The sequence below is a fragment of the Nerophis ophidion genome, linkage group LG05, assembly GCF_033978795.1.
Source record: "Nerophis ophidion isolate RoL-2023_Sa linkage group LG05, RoL_Noph_v1.0, whole genome shotgun sequence".
NCBI lineage: Eukaryota > Metazoa > Chordata > Actinopteri > Syngnathiformes > Syngnathidae > Nerophis > Nerophis ophidion.
The window spans coordinates 11,176,148-11,199,914 of NC_084615.1; the positions used below are offsets into that span (position 1 = coordinate 11,176,148).

The 23,767-nt window shown below is 39.5% G+C and overlaps 2 protein-coding genes across 19 annotated transcripts in view; one reads left to right on the forward strand and one right to left on the reverse strand.

Annotated features, from left to right (window-relative positions):
- fhl1a (four and a half LIM domains 1a) overlaps positions 1-17,687 on the forward strand; it is a 25,690-nt gene extending 8,003 nt beyond the window's left edge. The window contains exons 1-6 of one of the 2 annotated variants that reach the window (XM_061900003.1): positions 679-863; positions 13,277-13,458; positions 13,758-13,935; positions 14,853-15,022; positions 15,080-15,266; positions 17,287-17,687. In XM_061900003.1, coding sequence (XP_061755987.1) covers positions 773-863; positions 13,277-13,458; positions 13,758-13,935; positions 14,853-15,022; positions 15,080-15,266; positions 17,287-17,441 — 963 coding nt within the window. In that variant the 5' untranslated portion in view covers positions 679-772 and the 3' untranslated portion in view covers positions 17,442-17,687. Of the gene's footprint in view, positions 1-678; positions 864-13,276; positions 13,459-13,757; positions 13,936-14,852; positions 15,023-15,079; positions 15,267-17,286 lie in introns of those variants that run through there. The other variant, XM_061900002.1, reaches the window with a different exon arrangement.
- Positions 17,688-17,691: 4 nt separating this feature from the next.
- map7d3 (MAP7 domain containing 3) overlaps positions 17,692-23,767 on the reverse strand; it is a 64,848-nt gene continuing 58,772 nt past the window's right edge. For all 17 annotated transcript variants that reach the window (XM_061899984.1, XM_061900000.1, XM_061899999.1 and 14 more), the window contains 2 exons: positions 18,992-19,254; positions 17,692-18,929 (listed from right to left, as the gene is read on the reverse strand). In XM_061899984.1, coding sequence (XP_061755968.1) covers positions 18,922-18,929; positions 18,992-19,254 — 271 coding nt within the window. In that variant the 3' untranslated portion in view covers positions 17,692-18,921. The remainder of the gene's footprint in view (positions 18,930-18,991; positions 19,255-23,767) is intronic.

The window sequence follows — 23,767 nt, forward strand, 5'->3', positions numbered from 1 at the left end:
ATTTGCAAAAAAGAACAGAATTTACCAGTTCGGATGTTAAATATCTTGTCTTTGCAGTCTATTTAATTGAATATAAGTTGAAAAGGATTTGTTGTATTCTTTTTTATTTAGCATTTACACCAGGTGACTACCTCACTGCTTGTGTACTTTGTACTTACATTTGACGAGGATACACACTAGAAGTGTACACACAATGTGTCCGTCATATTTGTTTCCTGACACGTAGTCCAGAGAACATGACACACAACTATATTTATGCACACACTGCTAAAGTTCACAATGCCTTTGTGTGTGTGTGACGTTTATGTGTGTGTCTGTGTGTGTGTGGTGGGGGGGATTTGTGTGATGTTGATGTGTGTGTGTGTGACGTTTATGTGTGTGTCTGTGTGTGTGTGTGTGTGGGGGGGGATTTGTGTGATGTTGATGTGTGTGTGGGTGATGTTTGCGGATGTGTGGGCGTGTGTGTGTGTGATACGAGTGTTCCCCAAGTGAGTCATCAAGTTGAGTTGTGATGATGTGTGTGTGTGTGTGTGTGTGTGTGTGTGTGTGCGTGTGCGTGTGTGTGTGTGTGTGTGATGTTGATGCGGTGGACGAGAGAGAGAGCAAACATTTGATGGGAGTATCTGTTGTCCATCATTCAAAACCTTTGAGAGAGCCTCTTTATATTTTTAACTTGTTAGACCTCCTGGACTAATCCTTCTCCTCTAGTCTCCAAAGTGCGGCCTAAAAAGGAGAAGTGGGTGAATGAGGTGGTGTATATAGAGAGCCCCGCATGCAGGGGCCTCCATCTTTACACGCCTCCTCCTCAGCTCTTCTCTCCTCTCCTCCTCACCACATCAACATGACCTTCTACAGACACTCAGGTAGGACCTTCTTTCCTCCCAAGGACACTTCAAGGACACAGCCAGGGAGATGTCTAGGACCTTTTCTGAGAGACGACTATTTACTCTGTGGTCCGTCACATTCATCTCAAACATTCCAATTAACGGTCGTGTGCTTCAAACTTAATATGCTGTCCGAATGCTGAGATATAAGCATTCACGTTCATCTTCATGTACGGGCATCACATTTATTGTGTGAGTGCTGAGATATAAGCATTCAAGTTAATGTTTATGTGCATCACACATTTATTGTGTGAGTGCTGAGATATAAGCATTCAAGTTAATATTTATGTGCATCACACATTTATTGGTGAATGCTGAGATATAAGCATTCAAGTTAATGTTTATGTGCATCACACATTTATTGTGTGAGTGCTGAGATATAAGCATTCAAGTTAATGTTTATGTGCATCACACATTTATTGTGTGAATGCTGAGATATAAGCATTCAAGTTAATGTTTATGTGCATCACACATTTATTGTGTGAGTGCTGAGATATAAGCATTCAAGTTAATGTTTATGTGCATCACACATTTATTGTGTGAATGCTGAGATATAAGCATTCAAGCTAACATTTATGTGCATCACACATTTATTGTGTGAATGCTGAGATATAAGCATTCAAGTTAATGTTTATGTGCATCACACATTTATTGTGTGAATGCTGAGATATAAGCATTCAAGCTAACATTTATGTGCATCACACATTTATTGTGTGAATGCTGAGATATAAGCATTCAAGTTAATATTTATGTGCATCACACATTTATTGTGTGAATGCTGAGATACAAGCATTCCTATGAATGCTTTTGTGCATCAAACCTAAATAATGTGTGAATGCTGCGACATAATCATTCAAATTTGTCTGTGTGCATCACACATTTATTGTGTGAATGCTGCGATATAAGCAATCGAGTTCATCTTCATGTGCATCGCACATTTGTTGTGTGAATGCTGAGATATAAGCATTCAAGCTAATGTTTATGTGCATCACACATTTATTGTGTGAATGCTGAGATATAAGCATTCAAGCTAACATTTATGTGCATCACACATTTATTGTGTGAATGCTGAGATATAAGCATTCAAGTTAATATTTATGTGCATCACACATTTATTGTGTGAATGCTGAGACACAAGCATTCCTATGAATGCTTTTGTGCATCAAACCTAAATAATGTGTGAATGCTGCGACATAATCATTCAAATTTGTCTGTGTGCATCAGACATTTATTGTGGGAATGCTGAGATATAAGCATTTAAGTTAATATTTATGTGCATCACACATTTGTGTGAATGCTGAGATATAAGCATTCAAGCTAATGTTTATGTGCATCACACATTTATTGTGTGAATGCTGAGATATAAGCATTCAAGTTAATATTTATGTGCATCACACATTTGTTGTTTGAATGTTGAGATATAAGCATTTAAGTTCATATTTATGTGCATCACACATTTATTGTGTGAATGCTGAGATATAAGCATTCAAGTTAATATTTATGTGCATCCCACATTTATTGTGTGAATGCTGAGATATAAGCATTCAAGTTAACATTTATGTGCATCACACATTTATTGTGTGAATGCTGAGATATAAGCATTCAAGTTAATATTTATGTGCATCACACATTTATTGTGTGAATGCTGAGACACAAGCATTCCTATGAATGCGTTTGTGCATCAAGCCTAAATAATGTGTGAATGCTGAGATATAAGTGTTAAAGTTCATCTTTATGTGTACCAGACATTTATTGTGGGAATGCTGAGATATAAGCATTTAAGTTAATATTTATGTGCATCACACATTTATTGTGTGAATGCTGAGATATAAGCATTCAAGCTAATGTTTATGTGCATCACACATTTATCGTGTGAATGCTGAGATATAAGCATTCAAGTTAATATTCATGTGCATCACACATTTGTTGTTTGAATGTTGAGATATAAGCATTTAAGTTCATATTATGTGCATCACACATTTATTGTGTGAACGCCAAGATATAAGCATTCAAGTTAATATTTATGTGCGTCCAACATCTATTGTTTGAATGCTGAGATATAATCATTTAAGTTCGTCTTTGTGTGCATCACACATTTATTGTGTGAATGCTGCGGTATAAGCAATCGAGTTAATTTTTATGTGCATCACACATTTATCGTGTGACTGCTGAGACATAAGCATTCAAGTTAATATTTATGTGCATCACACATTTATTGTGTGAATGCCGAGACAAGCATTCCTATGAATGTTTTTGTGCATCAAACATAAATAATGTGTGAATGCTGAGATATAAGCATTAAAGTTCATCTTTATGTGAATCAGACATTTATTGTGGGAATGCTGAGATATAAGCATTCAAGCTAATGTTTATCTGCATCACACATTTACTGTGTGAATGCTGAGACATAAGCATTCAAGTTAATATTTATGTGCATCACACATTTATTGTGTGAATGCTGAGATATAAGCATTCAAGTTAATATTTATGTGCATCACACATTTGTGTGAATGCTGAGATACAAGCATTTAAGTTCATTTTCATGTACATCACACAGGTCTAAGTGTAAATACTGAGAAATAAGCATTCCAATCAATGTTTTTGTGCATCAAACCTAAAATATTGTGTGAATGCTGAGACATAAGCATTCAAGTTAATATTTATGTGCATCACACATTTATTGGTGAATGCTGAGATACAAGCATTCAAGTTAATATTTATGTGCATCACACATTTATTGTGTGAATGCTGAGATACAAGCATTTGAGTTCATTTCCATGTACATCACACAGGTCTAAGTGTAAATACTGAGAAATAAGCATTCCAATCCATGTTTTTGTGCATCAAACGTAAAATATTGTGTGAATGCTGAGGCATAAGCATTCAAGTTAATATTTATGTGCATCACACATTTATTGTGTGAATGCTGAGAAATAAGCATTCAAGCTAATGTTTATGTGCATCACACATTTATTGTGTGAATGCTGAGATATAAGCATTCAAGTTAATATTTATGTGCATCACACATTTATTGGTGAATGTTGAGATATAAGCATTTAAGTTCATATTATGTGCATCACACATTTATTGTGTGAACGGCAAGATACAAGCATTCAAGGTAATATTTATGCGCGTCACACATCTATTGTTTGAATGCTGAGATACAAGCATTTAAGTTCATTTTCATGTACATCACACAGGTCTAAGTGTAAATACTGAGAAATAAGCATTCCAATCAATGTTTTTGTGCATCAAACCTAAAATATTGTGTGAATGCTGAGACATAAGCATTCAAGTTAATATTTATGTGCATCACACATTTATTGTGGGAATGCTGAGATATAAGCATTCAAGTTAATATTTATGTGCATCACACATTTATTGGTGAATGCTGAGATACAAGCATTCAAGTTAATATTTATGTGCATCACACATTTATTGTGTGAATGCTGAGATACAAGCATTTGAGTTCATTTCCATGTACATCACACAGGTCTAAGTGTAAATACTGAGAAATAAGCATTCCAATCAATGTTTTTGTGCATCAAACGTAAAATATTGTGTGAATGCTGAGGCATAAGCATTCAAGTTAATATTTATGTGCATCACACATTTATTGTGTGAATGCTGAGGCATAAGCATTCAAGTTAATATTTATGTGCATCACACATTTATTGTGTGAATGCTGAGAAATAAGCATTCAAGCTAATGTTTATGTGCATCACACATTTATTGTGTGAATGCTGAGATATAAGCATTCAAGTTAATATTTATGTGCATCACACATTTATTGGTGAATGTTGAGATATAAGCATTTAAGTTCATATTATGTGCATCACACATTTATTGTGTGAACGGCAAGATACAAGCATTCAAGGTAATATTTATGTGCGTCACACATCTATTGTTTGAATGCTGAGATATAAGCATTTAAGTTCGTCTTTATGTGCATCACACATTTATTGTGTGAATGCTGAGATACAAGCATTTGAGTTCATTTCCATGTACATCACACAGGTCTAAGTGTAAATACTGAGAAATAAGCATTCCAATCCATGTTTTTGTGCATCAAACGTAAAATATTGTGTGAATGCTGAGGCATAAGCATTCAAGTTAATATTTATGTGCATCACACATTTATTGTGTGAATGCTGAGAAATAAGCATTCAAGCTAATGTTTATGTGCATCACACATTTATTGTGTGAATGCTGAGATATAAGCATTCAAGTTAATATTTATGTGCATCACACATTTATTGGTGAATGTTGAGATATAAGCATTTAAGTTCATATTATGTGCATCACACATTTATTGTGTGAACGGCAAGATACAAGCATTCAAGGTAATATTTATGCGCGTCACACATCTATTGTTTGAATGCTGAGATACAAGCATTTAAGTTCATTTTCATGTACATCACACAGGTCTAAGTGTAAATACTGAGAAATAAGCATTCCAATCAATGTTTTTGTGCATCAAACCTAAAATATTGTGTGAATGCTGAGACATAAGCATTCAAGTTAATATTTATGTGCATCACACATTTATTGTGGGAATGCTGAGATATAAGCATTCAAGTTAATATTTATGTGCATCACACATTTATTGGTGAATGCTGAGATACAAGCATTCAAGTTAATATTTATGTGCATCACACATTTATTGTGTGAATGCTGAGATACAAGCATTTGAGTTCATTTCCATGTACATCACACAGGTCTAAGTGTAAATACTGAGAAATAAGCATTCCAATCAATGTTTTTGTGCATCAAACGTAAAATATTGTGTGAATGCTGAGGCATAAGCATTCAAGTTAATATTTATGTGCATCACACATTTATTGTGTGAATGCTGAGGCATAAGCATTCAAGTTAATATTTATGTGCATCACACATTTATTGTGTGAATGCTGAGAAATAAGCATTCAAGCTAATGTTTATGTGCATCACACATTTATTGTGTGAATGCTGAGATATAAGCATTCAAGTTAATATTTATGTGCATCACACATTTATTGGTGAATGTTGAGATATAAGCATTTAAGTTCATATTATGTGCATCACACATTTATTGTGTGAACGGCAAGATACAAGCATTCAAGGTAATATTTATGTGCGTCACACATCTATTGTTTGAATGCTGAGATATAAGCATTTAAGTTCGTCTTTGTGTGCATCAGACATTTATTGTGTGAATGCTGCGATATAAGCAATCGAGTTAATTTTTATGTGCATCACACATTTATTGGTGAATGTTGAGATATAAGCATTTAAGTTCATATTATGTGCATCACACATTTATTGTGTGAACGGCAAGATACAAGCATTCAAGGTAATATTTATGTGCGTCACACATCTATTGTTTGAATGCTGAGATATAAGCATTTAAGTTCGTCTTTGTGTGCATCAGACATTTATTGTGTGAATGCTGAGACATAAGCATTCAAGTTAATATTTATGTGCATCACACATTTATTGTGTGAATGCCGAGACAAGCATTCCTATGAATGTTTTTGTGCATCAAACCTAAATGTGCGAATGCTGAGATATAAGCGTTAAAGTTCATCTTTATGTGCATCAGACACTTATTGTGTGAATGCTGAGATATAAGCATTTAAGTTAATATTCATGTGCATCACACATTTATTGTGTGAATGCTGAGATATAAGCATTCAAGTTAATATTTATGTGCATCACACATTTATTGGTGAATGCTGAGATACAAGCATTCAAGTTAATATTTATGTGCATCACACATTTATTGTGTGAATGCTGAGATATAAGCATTCAAGTTAATTTTTATGTGCATCACACATTTATTGTGTAAATGCTGAGATACAAGCATTTGAGTTCATTTTCATGTACATCACACAGGTCTAAGTGTAAATACTGAGAAATAAGCATTCCAATCAATGTTTTTGTGCATCAAACCTAAAATATTGTGTGAATGCTGAGATAAAAGCATTCAGGTTCATCATTATGTGCATTAAACAATGATTTTGTGGTATTGCTTATGTGCATCAAACACGTTTATTGTGTGTGAATGCTGGGACAAAAGCATTCCAATGAATGTTTGTGCGTCAAACCTAGTTATTGTGTGACTGCAGAGAGACAAGCATTGACACTTCCTAATGAAGTGTTCATGCTGAGCGATAAGCAGTAAAACAATATTATCCAACGTATTATTGCACCGTGTATGCTGAGAGACTGAATAGGATGACTGACACCGTGAGGACATGAAGAGTTAGCATCTCCATGCTAATGCTGAGAGACACTCGGGATAAAAGAATGCAGGAGTATTGGACTTCTTACTGGACTAAGTACTTTTAGGTCTGGGGATGCTGAGACTTGTTTGAGAGAAAGTTCACATTAAAAATACTTGGTGAGTGTTGAGAAACAAGCATTCAGTAAATGTAGGATTTCTTTACTGCAAGTGTGTCTTGTCAACAGATGGTGGGGGGGCTGAGAGACAAACATTCACATCAATACTTTTTATGTCCAAAAATAATCAAGTGTGAATGCTGAGAGACTACAGTAGTGTTTACACTAGTAGTGGACACGTGATTTAAAGGAATCAGAGTGTCTGTGATAGTGTATTAGTTGTGTGAATGCTGAGAGACTATAGTAGTGTTTACACTATTAGTGGATACATGATTTAAAGGAATCAGAGTGGTAGTGTATTGGTCGTGTGAATGCTGAGAGACTATAGTAGTGTTTACACTATTAGTGGATACATGATTTAAAGGAATCAGAGTGGTAGTGTATTGGTCGTGTGAATGCTGAGAGACTATAGTAGTGTTTACACTAGTAGTGGATACATGATTTAAAGGAATCAGAGTGTCCGTGATAGTGTATTAGTTGTGTGAATGCTGAGAGACTATAGTAGTGTTTACACTAGTGGATACATGATTTAAAGGAATCAGAGTGGTAGTGTATTAGTTGTGTGAATGCCGAGAGACTATAGTAGTGTTTACACTATTAGTGGACACATGATTTAAAGGAATCAGAGTGGTAGTGTATTAGTTGTGTGAATGCTGAGAGACTATAGTAGTGTTTACACTATTAGTGGATACATGATTTAAAGGAATCAGAGTGTCCGTGATAGTGTATTAGTTCTGTGAATGCTGAGAGACTATAGTAGTGTTTACACTATTAGTGGATAGATGATTTAAAGGAATCAGAGTGTTAGTGTATTAGTTGTGTGGATGCTGAGAGACTATAGTAGTGTTTACACTATTAGTGGATACATGATCTAAAGGAATCAGAGTGTTAGTGTATTAGTTGTGTGAATGCTGAGAGACTACAGCAGTGTGTCAACATCAAGATCAAGGCTATTATTCTGCTTATTTGAACATGAATGCTGAGAGACAAACGTTTACATTTTGCAGAATGATTACAGCCCCACTATAAATGATGTCTTTGTAGTGTGTAGGGGGTGTAATTATTCTACAGGTGGTCTAATGTGATAGCTTCATAGTTGAATAGTAGAAGACTGACAATTCACACATTAGTTTTTTGTGTGAATGCTGAGAGATTCCTTTTTGGCGCTGAACAATTCCTTAAGCCATTTGCTCGTGAGCAGAACTGCTGATGAATTATTCTTGCCTGTCATTTTGTGGACGGGATATTTATCGAGTGAATGCTGAAACAAAAGCATTCAAGTTAATCTGTATGTGAATCACATTAATTGTGTGAATGCTGAGAGATGAGCGTTCAAATGAATGTTTTTGTGCATCAAATGTCATTGTGCAAGTGTGGAAAGACAAGCATTCAAATTCATCCGTGTGTGCATCAACACGTTTGTTGTGTGAATGCGGAGAGACATCAAGGTCGTGTTTAAGTGCATCAACGCGTTTATTGTGTGAGTGCTGAGAGATGAGCATTTAAATGAATGTTTACTTGCGTCAACTATTTATTGGAGTATTTATTTCTTCTATTAGTGCGAGTGTTCAGCATCTGTCTTTGTAAAGAATGCTGAGAGACTTGCATTCACATACAAATAAACACGTTTTTTTCTTCTTCTTGCGCTTTAAAAAGGCGATTGGTGTTGTGGAATGAGGACGTGCCGTCGGGAGGATTAGGGCCTTCAGACTCGGATCGGTCAAAGTTCACGGTGACCTTTCAGAACAAATATTTTGGCCCGTGTAAAGAAGCTGATGAGACCCCCACCCCCCACCTCCCTCCAAAATAAATAATAAATAAAATCCCCGAAAAGGTCAAAGATGTGAGGTCCAACCCCAGCAGAAGTGGAGATGAGATAAGATCTTCCATGTGATTTGACAAGAGAGGTCAAAGTCCGACATGGTGACTCAGCTCACTAAATCCCCTCTGAGCACCTTGGACCAGACACGCTCAGTCAGCTGTCACTCGCTCGGGAACAAAGATTAGAGCTGGACTACCGGACGCCACAACAATTGCCGTGTGGTACGCCCCGAGGGAGTGTGTGTGTGCTCCTCCAAATAGAACCTCGGCTCTATAAAAGCTCACAAATGAGGTTTGAGGATTGATGAGTCAGTGCACAAGTCCCCGCTTCATCCCCTGGACACAGCTGCACATTGATATCACTCACACACTCTCTCTCACACACACACACACACACACAAGCACACACACAAATACGCACGCCTAAATAGCAACACCCATCTTAAATGTTTCCCCGTCGTCATGGTAACTAACATGAGTGGAGATACACAACAGTCCGCTTGTAGCTGTTTGCAATAAAAACTAACACTAAATCTTTTTCGTTCCTTTTCCGCAGACGCAAACAAGCTTTCTTTATCCCGCCGTCTGCATTCTTGTGACACTCAAGCAGGAATGTTAAGTTAGCGTCTGGCTTTTTCCACTCCGACACCAGTCATAGGACACACTTTTATACCCGTCTTGTTAGTTTTTATGTTTTATATTGTCTATTGTTCTTATATTTGATATTGTGGGCAGGAAAAGGCAGTTATTTATTGACTTTACAGTACACCACACGTTTTAAACGATTGCAGTCGCCACAATGTTGTTAAGAACTTGAATAAATAATGTGTGACTCAAAGGAGAGAGTTGGGTGGAAGATAATACCCAGATTCTATACTGAGTCACTTTGTGGAACTGTTTGGTTGTCAAATGTTAAAGTTGTATTATTAAATAGAGGTCGGTGTCTAGCAGGACCGATAATCAGCACTTCCGTTTTCTTGGCGTTGAGTTGCAAAAAGTTAGCGGACAACCGTTGTTTATTCTCATTAAGACACGCCTCCAGCTGACTACAATCCGGCGTGTTGGTCAGCTTTAGGGGCATGTAGAGTTGGGTGTCATCAGCATAACAGTGAAAGCTAACACCGTATTTACGTATGATGTCACCTAGCGGCAGCATGTAGATGCTGAAGAGTGCAGGGCCAAGGACCGAACCCTGGGGAACTCCACACGTTACCTTAACATAGTCCGAGGTCACATTGTTATGGGAGACCCACTCCATCCTGTCAGTAAGAGTTAAACCAAGACAGGGCTAAGTCTGACATACCAATATGTGTTTTGATACACTCTAATAAAATATTATGATTGATGGTATGGAAAGCAGCGCTAAGGTCGAGGAGCAGCAACATAGATGACGCATCAGAATCCATCGTTAGCAATAGATCATTAGTCATTTTTGCAAGGGCTGTCTCCGTAGAGTGATTTGCCCTGAAACCGGATTATTCGGGTGTTACCATTTAGTGGTCAATTGTACGGAATATGTACTGAACTGTGGAATCTACTAATAAAAGTTTCATTCAATCAATCAAAAAGGTTTCACATATATTGTTAACGCTAAGTGTTCATTTAGCTGCTCTGCAACACTTTTTTGGGGGGATTTTCGAAATAAAGGGAAGGTGGGACACCGGTTGGTAGTTTACCATGAGGTCAGGATCGAGGTTAGGTCTTTTCAGCAGAGGATGAATAACTGCTTTTTTGAATGCTAGGGGAACAGTGGCAGAGGAAAGTGATACGTTTATAATATTTAGCACTGATGGTATTATTATTAAAACACTTCTTTGATAAGTTTTCCAGGAAGTGGGTCAAGTAACATGTTGTTAGTTTTATCCCATTTACATATTGTAACAAATCTTATAATGTTTCATCAAAAAGAGAGAGACTATTTTGGAGGGCAGTATCCGTGGTGTATACAGTCGTATCGGCGTATGTATGTATGTATCTGTGTTAACAGAATCTAGTTGGAGCTGGGATACGTTGTATTTAATCTCCTTTCTGATGACTTCAATTTTCTTATTAAAGACATTCATTGTCCACACCTTTAAGTCAGGACTTTGGGAAGGCCATTCTAACACCTTCATTCTAGCCTGATTCAACCATTCCATTACCACTTTTGAGGTGTGTTTGGGGTCATTGTCCTGTTGGAACACTCAACTGCACCCAAGACCCAAACTCTGGGCTGATGATTTTAGCTTGACCTGAACATTTTGGAGCTAATCCTCCTTTTTCATTGTCCCAGTTAGAGCAGCAGTTCCATTGGCAGCAAAACAGGCCCAGAGCATAATACTACCACCACCATGCTTGACGGTAGGTATGGTGTTCCTGGGATTAAAGGCCTCACCTTTTCTCCTCCAAACATATTGCTGGGTATTGTGGCCAAAGAGCTCCATTTTTATTTAATCTGAGCACCTCTAGAAGGTCTTATCTTTGTCCATGTGATCAGGGGCAAACTTTAGAGGAGCCTTAAAGTGTGGCTTCTGGAGCGAGGGCTTCCTTCTTGCATGGTAGCCTCTCAGTCGATACAAACCACGCTTGACTTTGGACACTGTAACTTTGTTCCAGCAGCTTCCAATTCATTGCAGACCTGCTTTTTGCTGGTTCTCGGTTGACTCTTGATCACCCCGACCAATTTCCTCTCAGCAGCAGGTGAAAGCTTGCGTTTTCTTCCTGATGGTGGCAGTGACAAAACTGTGCCATGCACTTTATACTTTTATCTGCACAGTTGCTCTTGGGACCTTAAGCTGCTTTGAATTGGCTTCAAGTGACTTTCCTGACTTGTTCAAGTCAATGATTCCTTTTTCCAGATCTGTGCTGAGTTCCTTTGACTTTCCCATTGTGGCGTTTGTGAGCCAGTCTAATGACTGCATCACATGAGCCACATTTAAGTGGGCTCAGAGAAGTCAACAGGTGTGGTCAATCATAATCACTCACATGAAGTGAAGAGGCCATGCCATAAATCAACTTCATGAATGTTTTTTTGTGAGCAACAAGTATGTGCTCCAATCACAACATCCCAAAAAAAAAAAAAAAAGAGTTGTAGAAATGATTGGCAAGACATGACATGATGTTCTTTGCAAGTGTATGTCAACTGTACACATGCAGTCAGCTTTCCACCCTTGACCAAATTCTTTTTGGCCCAAAAGGGCTCAAAGTCAAAGAGAAATTAAAGCTGCAAGCAGCAATGGACGGGACCGCTTTGGCTGCTGCCCCCGCGACCCAAGCCCAGATAAGCGGTAGAAAATGGATGGATGGATTATTACACAGAGAAAAAGTTGTATACACGTGTTATACATCAGCCTCATAGTAATAACAGTTGTAAAGTAGCTTGGGCATTTTATAAGGACGCCTTGGTGCCGCCATTTTGAGACTCTAATGCATGGTGAATGTAATGCAGTTGTTGTATTGAAGTGGGAATAGCAAACTTCCTGTTGATTTAAGTTGGGCGCGGTCAGTGTATGAAATATAGGTCTCAGTGAGACCTATATGGAGGTTTTTGTTTCATGTGAGTATGACAGTCCTACAGTTTTGTCTGAGCAGAAAGCCGCTATTTTGTGACAAAAGCAGCAGCACAATGGTTCTTTGCGGGCTCATAAAATCCAAAACGGGGTCGTAATTAAAACTCTTTAACTTTTGACCCGGAAGGGTTCAATTCCTCTTCTGTGCTTATTTGAAGCCGAGACGACAAACGGCATCAGAGGACATAATGTCTGAAAAAAAGCGACATTTTTTAGCCAACTTTTGTATTGAAGTGGGAATTTGCAAACTTCCTGTTGATTTTAGGTCTCAGTGGATGAAATATATGTCTAACTGAGACCTACGTAAAGGTTTTTGTTTCATGTTTCTACGACATTCCTACTGGAAGTTACAGTTTTGTCTGTGTTTTCTTCCTACGGGGAACTAAATCGCAAGTTTGAGTTTTGGGGTTTGGTTTTTTGATTAGATCGCAATTTTTGCCAGTCGTGATGTGTGTATCAAATTTGGTGAGTTTTGAAGCATGTTAAGGGGGTCAAATTACAGCTCAAAGAGGCGGCGATACAATAATAAAGAATAATAATAACAATAAAACCATAGAAATGCAATAGGGTCCACTGTCCCAAAGGGACATCGGTCCCTAATAAGACAATCTGCAGAGTGAAATGAAGTGTGGTCTACGTCAGGTCCCAGGAGCTACGCCACGTCCACCATGACGGAGCGCTTCGACTGCTTCTACTGCCGTGACAACCTCCACGGGAAGAAGTACGTGAAGAAGGACGACAAGCACGTGTGCACCAAGTGCTTCGACAAAGTGTGCGCCAACACCTGCGCCGAGTGCAGGAAACCCATCGGTGCAGACGCCAAGGTGACAAGTTTCCCACACATCATTTATTGGTGGCTGCCAGACTTCCTGCTATGATTTGGCTCATACACACATCTTCTGTGCTTTCAAAAGCAGCAGCAATGGTAATGGTGACCAGGGATGTGGAGCCTACTAATAATAATGCTGGAGATGTTTATCACATGTCATGTTGCTGCAACTGAAGCATGGCCCCGCTAAATAACAATCTGCCAACAAACAGACACCTCGCGCCTTCTGCTTGGCACAGCTTTCAAGTATGACCTTTCTGGAGCCTTGGCTGACCTTTCCACCTCTCCATGCAGGAACTGCACCACAAGAACCGCCACTGGCACGAGAGCTGCTTCAACTGTGCCAAGTGCTACAAGCCGCTGGCCAGCGAGCAGTTCTGTGCCAGGGACGACGGCAAGATCATGTGTGGCAAGTGCAGCTCGGTAACCGACGGCAACCGCTGCCAGGGATGCTACAAGGTGGTCATGCCAGGTGGGTCTACAGGGGATTGAAGACCAGCTAATAAGACATAGAAGCCGCACAATCCCTGCAGGACTTCACAGGACTTTTTCAATAGTTATCATTTTACAGCAGCTTTTACAGAAAGTTGTGAAAATGTAGTGTATTATTTTCAGAACACACACACATATATATATATATATATACATATATATATATATATATATATATATATACATATATATATATATATATATATATATATATATATACATATATATATATATATACATATTATATATATATATATATATATATATATGTGTGTATATATATATGTATACATATATATATATACACATATATATATATATATATATATATATATATATATATATATATATATATATATATATATACACACACATATATATACATAAAATCTCCTGATGATTGAGGGAACCCCTCATGAAACAGTTCTGTAGAGACGAAGTAGTCTTGTGATTTTTCCCACACCTACACATATATATATATATATACACACACACACACACATATATATATATACATATACACATATAAATATATACACACATATATATATACACACACATATATATATATACATATTTTTATATATATATACACACACATATATATACACACACACATACATATATATATACACACACACATACATACACATATATATATATATATATATATACACACACATACATACATGAAATGAAAGATAGCCATGTCTGGGGCTGCACGAGTGCTCCCAGAGCTGCGGTTTCAACAATCTCTATAGGGTTAATTTTTGGGAATAGTTAGTCAACTCCAGGATCCTCATGTGCTTCTTCTTGAAGCACTACTTAGTTCTGGGTCCTGCTGGAAGCACCACTCACCTTGGGTTTTGTGTTTGAGCCTTCCCACGTGTGTTCCAGGCACCAAGAGCGTGGAGTACAAGAAGAAGGTGTGGCACGAGGACTGCTTCACCTGCTTGGAGTGCAAGCAGCCCATCCGCACACAGAGCTTCCTCACCAAGGGGGACGACATCTACTGCACCCCCTGCCATGAGAAGAAGTTTGCCAAGAAGTGCTTCCACTGCAAGGAGGTACGCACTCACGGCCTTTCCACTCCTGCAAATATGAAAGTGTCCGTCTTCCCTTAGGTCATCACTTCTGGAGGCATCAGCTACCAGGAGCAGCCCTGGCACACCGAGTGTTTCGTGTGCACCACCTGTCGTAAGCCACTGTCGGGCATTCGCTTCACCCCGCACGAGGACGCCTTCTACTGCATGGACTGCTTCAAGACTGACGTGGCCAAGAAGTGCCATTACTGCAAGAACCCTATTACAGGTACTTTCCCACTTTGTATCAGTCCATCTTAGATGAGCTCAGGTTTCTGGGTGTTGTTGATAAATGGCTTTGCTTTGCATAGTAGAGTTTTAACTTGCGCTTACAGATGTAGCGACCAACTGTAGTTACTGACAGTGGTTTTCTGAAGTGTTCCTGAGCCCATGGGGTGATATCCTTTACACACTAATGTTGGTTTTGGATGCAGTACCCATACTTCCCAACCTTGAGACCTCCGAATTCGGGAGATGGGTGGGGGGCTGGCACGCTGTTTGTATGGAGGAAAAGCAGACGTGACGACAGGTTTAGAGGACGCTAAAGGCAGAGCCTTTAAGGCACGCCTCCAATATGGTTGTCCAGGTGAAAATCAGGAGAAATTCGGGAGAATGGTTGCCCCGGGAGATTTTTGGGAGGGGCACTGAAATTTGGGAGTCTCCCAGGAAAATTGTGAGGGTTGGCAGGTATGGCAGGTATGGCAGTAGCGCCTGAGGGATGGAAGGTGTGTAATATCATGGCCTACATGCAGTGATTTCCACAGAATCTCTCAACCTTTTGATATTACGGACCGTATTTGGTGAAATCCCTCATTTTTTTGCAATAACTGGTTGAGAAATGTTGTTCTTAAATAATTTGCGCAGGCATTTGTTGACAAAGTGGTGACCCTCGCCCCGTCCTTGTTTGTGAATAAGTGAGCATTTCATGGAAGCTGCTTTTATAGCCAACCATGGCACCCACCTGTTCCCAATTAGCCTGTTCACCTGTGGGATGTTGCAAATAAGTCTTGGATGAGCATTCCTCAACTTTCTCTCTCTTTTTTGCCACTTGTGCCAGCTTTTTTGAAACATGTTGCAGGCATCAAATTCCAAACGAGCTAGTATTTGCAAAAAAGAACAAAGTTTGTCAGTATGAACATGAACTATGTTGTCTTTGCAGTCTATTCAATTGAATATAAGTTGAAAAAGATTTGAAAATCATTGTATTCTTTTTATTTACCATTTACTCAACGTGATAACTTCACTGTTTTTGTAGAATAGAGATGATGGCATCATGGCAATCAAATATGCTAATAATATTTTAATATTGGCTGTAAAACCCTCAACTATCATACCACTATTAGTATGGCCTACTTAAAATACTATTTTCAACCAGCCCAATGCAGCTACTGTCACCTTGTGGTGGATAAATAAAACTACACAGCTGCTTTTGAAGCCAGCGCTAATTAGTGACCTCTGCAGTTTTTTCTTTTGTCGACCACACAGCCGGGAACTGTAGGAAAGTGACGGCTAGGTAACTGGACAGGAGGATTGAATGGTGCTTTTGAAAAAACATGAGGAATAAACGCTCAATTTAAAGAGAATAGTTGAAAAATGAACTGATTGTGAATGTTTCCCACAGATGGGAAGGGAGCTACCAAAACACAAACCCTAACCCATAACAGAAACTATTTACGAATCACTGAAGTAGATGATCTATATCTGCTGTACACATTTACTTTTAGAGGAGAGAAGTGTTGGATACTTCTCGTTGCCTTATTTGTATTAAATGTTTGGCTCGAATTTTATTGAACAAAACTGGTTTTATTTCCAGTAATATAGACATTTTTGGAGGAATGTAGTTCATGGTAGAACTGGCACCCAAGGTTATTAAACAGTATAAATTTTTAACCGTGAATCATTTTGAATGGATTGGTGCGGTGGGCCAAGATTCACAGCCATAGTTAATGGGGATGTTTCATCTCAGGCTGCTATATCTATTAATACCTGCAGATGAGCCCATTTGAGATACTTCCTCAGACTGGAGGGCTGTTGGAAGGGTAGAATCATTCAAACGCTGAAGAAGGTGGCCTAGGTGCCAACACTAACAGGACATGTTGAAGTTCTACCGCACTAGAAGCGTTGGAGAAGTTCTAAGACACATTACACAACTTGCATGCACCAATAGTTTCAACCTTGACGAGGCAAACAAAGAAGTCATGTGTGAAAGGATGAATGGTACACTGACCCCATGTCCTTGTGTGTCCCAGGGTTCGGCCGTGGCACCAAAGTGGTGAACTACGAGGGCTACTCCTGGCACGAGTTCTGCTTCACTTGCAAGAAGTGCTGCCTGACCTTGGCCAACAAGCGCTTCGTCATCACCGGGGAGCACGTCTACTGCCCCGACTGTGCCAAGAAGCTGTGAGCTGACCATTACATGCATCCTGCCCCGAAAGCTCATTTTCCTCTCTCTGCAAGAGGGAAACATCATTATTGAAGTCATTGCAGCTTAGGACATGATCTAATCTTGCTTCAACTCTATAACCGACATATAGACGCAACGTACTAACTTTCAAGTCCTTCTTGTGACGAGGCTTGAGTGCTGAAAGATGTATTCCTTTGGAGTGATGATTCAAACAAGCATGAAGAATAAAAGATGGTGGCAACCTCACGTCTAGTTTTGCGAGACTTTATTAACATCATTTTAGAAGACTTTATTATATTTACAGTACAAATGTGGCCAGGGTGCTGGGGAACATTATTCACAAGGGACTTGATTGTCAGAGGCCGAGGTAAGGACACTGTTCTCTTATTCGGAGTCCATCTAAGGCACGGCGCTAGCTAGCCACCTATAGCGGGCAACAGTAGCAGCTTCCCTCCCACAGGTGGTGCTGTGGAGGTTGTCCCAGCAGTCTACAGTAAAGCTAACACAAGCCTTCCGCGTGGATGATAGGATGCAGAAGGAGTGAAGGACGGCGGTTACATTCTTAATAAAAGCAAAGCCCATCAACACCAAGGCATACATCCAGGTCCCAACTATTAGACTGAAAGCAGAACAAGGTGACCAACATGTAGACATTACTCCGCCCTGAACGTGGCTTCATTGGCCTAACACTGATTTCAATGTACAACACTTAAATATACTTTATAAACAGCCACGTGTTATATTAAATAAGTTGAAATGCATTTTGTGGGATAGCAGCTCGTGTATCCAGACGTCATCTCACAGAGGAGGATAGAAGGTAGCAGAAAGGAAGAGACCATGCAGACTAGGACCATGGTGTTAGTAAACAAGCTCCATATACAACATGTACAACGGGAGAAAAAGACTAAAGAGCCCTGATTGAACGTGTGCCGACAGTTCACTGCCATCTGGTGGCCGTAGAGGGGAGACAAGGAGCCCTTCGCATGACAGGAAGCTGTGCGCAGACACTGTTATTCACAGCCAAAATGGAGGCTGTGGAAAAAACTGGTAAGGCCATAATTGCGTTGGAGTAAATTTGGAAGAGACACACAGATGCGAAAAAAGGACATTTGTAACAAAGGTTCTCATATAGAAGAACATCTAAACACGTGATGACGACATGGAGAAGAACAAACAAGCCAACATGAATGAATAAATTACAACCCCTGATGAAGACAAAACCCTTAAAAAAAACTGTCAAACTCGGACACGACATAGAAAAAAACGGAATCAGAAACACTTTCCCCGAGGGGAAATGAAAAAAGGGCTCTAGGAAGAAGATGACATGAGAAAAAAGAATGTGGAATTTCCCTGAAGCTTTTACGAAACACCTAGCTCTTGTGGGGTGCTTAGCTCCTCCCTGTGGAATAAGTGGAGGAGGGAGCTGTTGGAATCTTTCAAATGAAGCTGAAGAGTGCAACAGTGGAGAGGCTTCCTGGTGTCAGATCTCTGCTGGGACAAAAAGAATGATGTGAACAAGGAGAAGGTGAATAGTGGAATCATCTCCTCACCTGACAGAGCCTCTATGGCCGGACTGGAGGAATGCAGGGAGCTCACTGGGCTGCCTTTGGTCCCGTCCGGCACATCACAGTTGATCAGGACCGGGTTGCAGTCCTGGGCCTCCATGAGGGTGTGAGTCTTGGAGTGAACGTTGAGATCCATAAGCTCCTCAAAGCTCCACTGGCTGGACTTGCTGCCCACCAGTTCCACCTTGGCCGAGTCCTGCTCGTTCAGGAACTCTGAGCCCTCCACAAGGCGGCCCTTAGAAGTTGGACTGTGGAGACAAAGGTGGCTGTGAGGATACCGAGGTCAAGTCTTACAGGACGCTGGACTCACGAGGGCTTGGTCTCTCGGCTAATCTTACTTTAAGTTGACAACAAAAACTGGAGTTGGTGTAGCAAAAACAACAGGATCCATCCAAAACATCTCATCTTTTCTATTATTCTGGAAAAAATAATCACAAAAGCTGCAAAGACCCTTTTGGAATTTCTACGTTTAGCATTTTTCTCCCACCTCTATCGCATTTTACAGAGAATTAACATGAACGAAAACTCACCAATTTTTGCAAAAAAAAAGACAAAAAAAGAAAGAAGATATTTTCGGTGTCCGAAATTTTTTTCCCCAAAAAATACTCTTTAGCGCCCCCTTTCAAAGTACAACAAAATCAGCCTCTGTCTCAAGTTTCACCTATCTTCCCAAAAAACGCAACCATGGTGAGATTCCAAACATCTCGTAGACGGGATCTTTTTTCACCCAGTCACTGCTCATCTGGGTCACGGTCACAGATTCAAAAGCTGCATTCACCTTGTGTGGCCAATGAATCATTTTTGTGTCTATGAAGTTTTCATGATCGTAAGAAGCTATAAAGGAATCCAGTGAGTGTGAAGGTCAGTGCTGAGACCAAGGAGGAGTGGATGACATTAAAAGAAAGAAAGAATCCCAAACATGACATAGCACTGCCAGTCTGTGCTACAGTGAAGAAGGAGTTGAATGATATTTCCCCACACAGATGACTGCCTCACAACCTGGTCGCTCACTACAAAGACAATATTAAAACTAGGGATGCACCGAAATGAAAATTTGTGGCCGAAGCCGAATAAAATTTAAACGTTTGGCCGAAGGCCGAATACTGAAGACCGAATAATGAATGTAGTTTTTCACAATTTTATTTTATATTGCATAAATAGCCTACAATACATTTTTAGACATGTTTTTTAAATAAAGTACAATTTTATTGAATATTAACATTTTTTTAAATATTCCAGTAGCCTTTGCTTTTCAAAAAAAGCACAAAGTTTTTCATTTATATTAGGCCTTAAAACAAAGCATGCATTAAAAAAAAAAATAAAGTGCATTAAAGTGGATAAACCCACAACAAATGAATTATTGTCCTTTTGGCAAAAGTCTGCTTAGCCACAGTAGATAGACTAATAATGTAAACAGAAGACTCAAGTAAATCTCAATTAAGTGTGTGATTGTAACCTCATACACTTATACAGGTAGCCTACACAACAGGCTAATAATGTAAACAGCACACACACAATGTAAAGAGCACACATCAGAGAAATACTTTCTGCTCGGTATCGTGTAACGGGGCTCAATGTGCTCCATGAGTCTCCGAAAGCCAATGTCCTCCACAACACTAAAAGGTTGATCATCCAAAGCCATAAACTCCATTACCTTCTTTGAAATTCCGTTTACTTTGGCACTGTCAGTCGCAAACTTATTCGTCCTCTCAAAGACGTCGGCCACGAGGCACCTCCTCGAGACAGTTTGGCTGAACATTCGTTGCAAACTGCAATACTTTTGTCACTTTCCAACACTTAAAAATATCTCCACACTGCTGACATTTTTCCGAAGGCGCCTGGTTACAACGTCACTGCACGTTGGTTGATTGCGTCACCGCGTCAAAAAATTGCGTCACACGCCACTATTCGGCCTTGCATTTAACTCATTCCACCGAAGGCCGAATGTGGCTTTTTTTGCCAAATTCGGCCGAATATATTCGGTTACCGATTAATCGGTGCATCCCTAATTAAAACCAAAAGACATGTTATTTAAAAAGCTAGAAAATCAAAAGCCTCGTCATTCCATCAGTGCAACATTTTGGTAACATTAAAATATTAACTTTATCAATCAAACGGCTGTTTTTAAGATGAATACTATGTTCAAAGTTCTGCATGGACTAGACCCATGTAGATCCACCTTGAAAATCAGTTTTTACCTTGAAAAAGTTTTGGTACCAGAGCCTCCTTCAGAGGAGACATTGATACAGAAAAATAACCTGAGGACAAAGAAGTCCTTTCTGGAACAAACTTCCCAGTAATATTCCGGAATGTGCTATTTTCTTACACAAAAACATCTTAAATCCCATTCATTTTCTACCGCTTGTCCCGTTAGGGATCGCAGGGGTGCTGGAGCCTATCTCAGCTGCATTCGGGCAGAAGGCGGCGTACACCCTGGACAAGTCGCCACCTCATCAGTCTTGTCGTCACTTTGACTAATCTCATTGTTTTTATTTTTGCTGTAAATCAGATTGTTCATCAATTTGCATTGTCCTAATTGAACAACTCGTTCTAAAAAAATACTTCTAAATGGCAGACATTTATCTACGAAAATATGGAGAAGTTGCAGATGGTGTGTTTGACGGATATACTTTTTGAAGTCTGCTTTCCAAGGTAAGTGTTGTACATTATTACTACACTACTTTATAAAATTACTGATGCACATTCTATGGCATTGTTTTACTCAAAAAGATAATTTGTCTTTTTTAAGAGCCTGTTATATATTCAAATTGTGCTGTTTTGGAGGGGTCAAGCACTGATCAAATACATTCATTCAATTCAACGGCAGACGTTGACTCGAGATACAAGTGTTTTAAGTTAGAATCTCCATCACAGCACCAATTAAGCTCAGATCATGTTAGCACTCATGTCTGCATAATGTTGCAGGAAGGGTTAAAGTCACTGACTACAAGGAGCTAATGAGAAATCCGCTGCTTGCAAAAGCCAACAATGTTGTCGCGTTATGCAATATCACGAGTTGGGAGAGCTAATGTGGCTCGCTTGCATTCCAGGAGATAAATCCACGGGCCTTGCCGCTTATGTAAAAGTGAATTCTCTAATGTAAAAAGGCAAAAAGGAATGATGAAGCTCTGGTGTTGGATCTCATCAGATTGTGCAGGTGTCAACATTTGACACGGGTTTTCTAGGGAAATAGGTATACCGTATTTCCTTGAATTGCCGCCGGGTATATAGTATGCGCCTGCCTAGAATTACCGCCGGGTCAAACTTGTTTCGCAAAACATTATTTTTATTAGCGCATGTCTAGAATTTCCGCCGGGTCAAACTCGTTTCTCCAAATAATTAGCATATGCCTAGAATTTCCGCCGGGTCAAACTCGTCACGTCACGAGTGACACTTCACCTGTCATCATTTTCAAAATGGAGGAGGCTGATTTCAGTCATTTGAAATCGCATATAGGGAAGAAGATTAAGAGCTATTTAGTAGGATTTAAGGTCCAAGCTATTAAATATGCTAAAAAGAACAGTAAGCAGCTATGTTTTATTAATATAGTTAAAGTACCAAGTACCAATGATTGTCACACACACACTAGGTGTGGCGAAATTATTCTCTGCATTTGACCAATCACCCTTGATCACCCCCTGGGAGGTGAGGGGAGCAGTGGGCAGCAGCGGTGCCGCGCACGGGAATCATTTTTGGGTGATTTTACCCCCAATTCCAACCCTTAATGCTGAGGAGGTAATGGGTCCCATTTTTATAGTCTTTGGTATGACTCGGCCGGGGTTTGAACTCACGTCCTACCGATCTCAGGGCGGACACTCTAACCACTAGGCAACTGAGTGGTTAGAGTGTACGGTATACTACTACTATGGAGTAGTAGTATACCGTAGCTGCGTGTGTCAAATATGAGTCATTAAATGACTCCCGCCTCCTGGTGGTAGAGGGCGCTAGTGATCCTTCTTGCGACTACTCAGCTGCAGAAGAAGTGACAACAAGCAGCAGGAGTGAGCAGCGATCCTTTATTTTTTCCTCTCACTTGCACTTTTAACATGGAGGATTACATATCTAAAATAAAAAAGTTTTCTAAACTGGACTTTCAATCGAAGCAGCAAGTAATAAAGGAAAATCTCCATGGAGACAGAGAGACTTTTAAAACTGAAGAAGGATAAGGAAGACTTCTATAAACAAGTTATCGATGCTTTTGATCAGAAGGAGCTGCGCATGGACTTCATTTGTAAGTAAAGGTAAGACCATAATAACGTTTTTTTTAATTAAATGTGCTTTTCATGATGGTATCCTTACATCACACTCAAATTTATAAGCGCAGGCCTAGATTTACCGCATGCATTTGGTAAGCGCCGGAGTGAGTAGAGGTTTTAAATTAATTAGCGCCCCAGCGGCAATTCAAGGAAATATGGTAATAATGAATTTGGATTGTGGGAACACCGTAAATCAGAGCTGCCAACATTTGGTGCTTGCAATCCAATCCAGAAGCAATGTTGGAACCGTGGTAAGACGCAAGCGGCTTAGTCAGCATAACTGCTCCTGATGAGTTGGTTGTGAACAACAGTGTGTAACACTTCAACACTCATGCAGAAGTTGGAAACTGGAACTTGTTCAGCTAAGGCCTTTATCAGGTAGGTACCCTGTGTCCTGACATCGCGCTAACACAGGGGTGTCCAATGTGCGGCACGGGGGGCCACAAAATAGAATAGTCTGCATTACATTGCACAAAAAATACAATATGTAATTTTGGGAGAAATT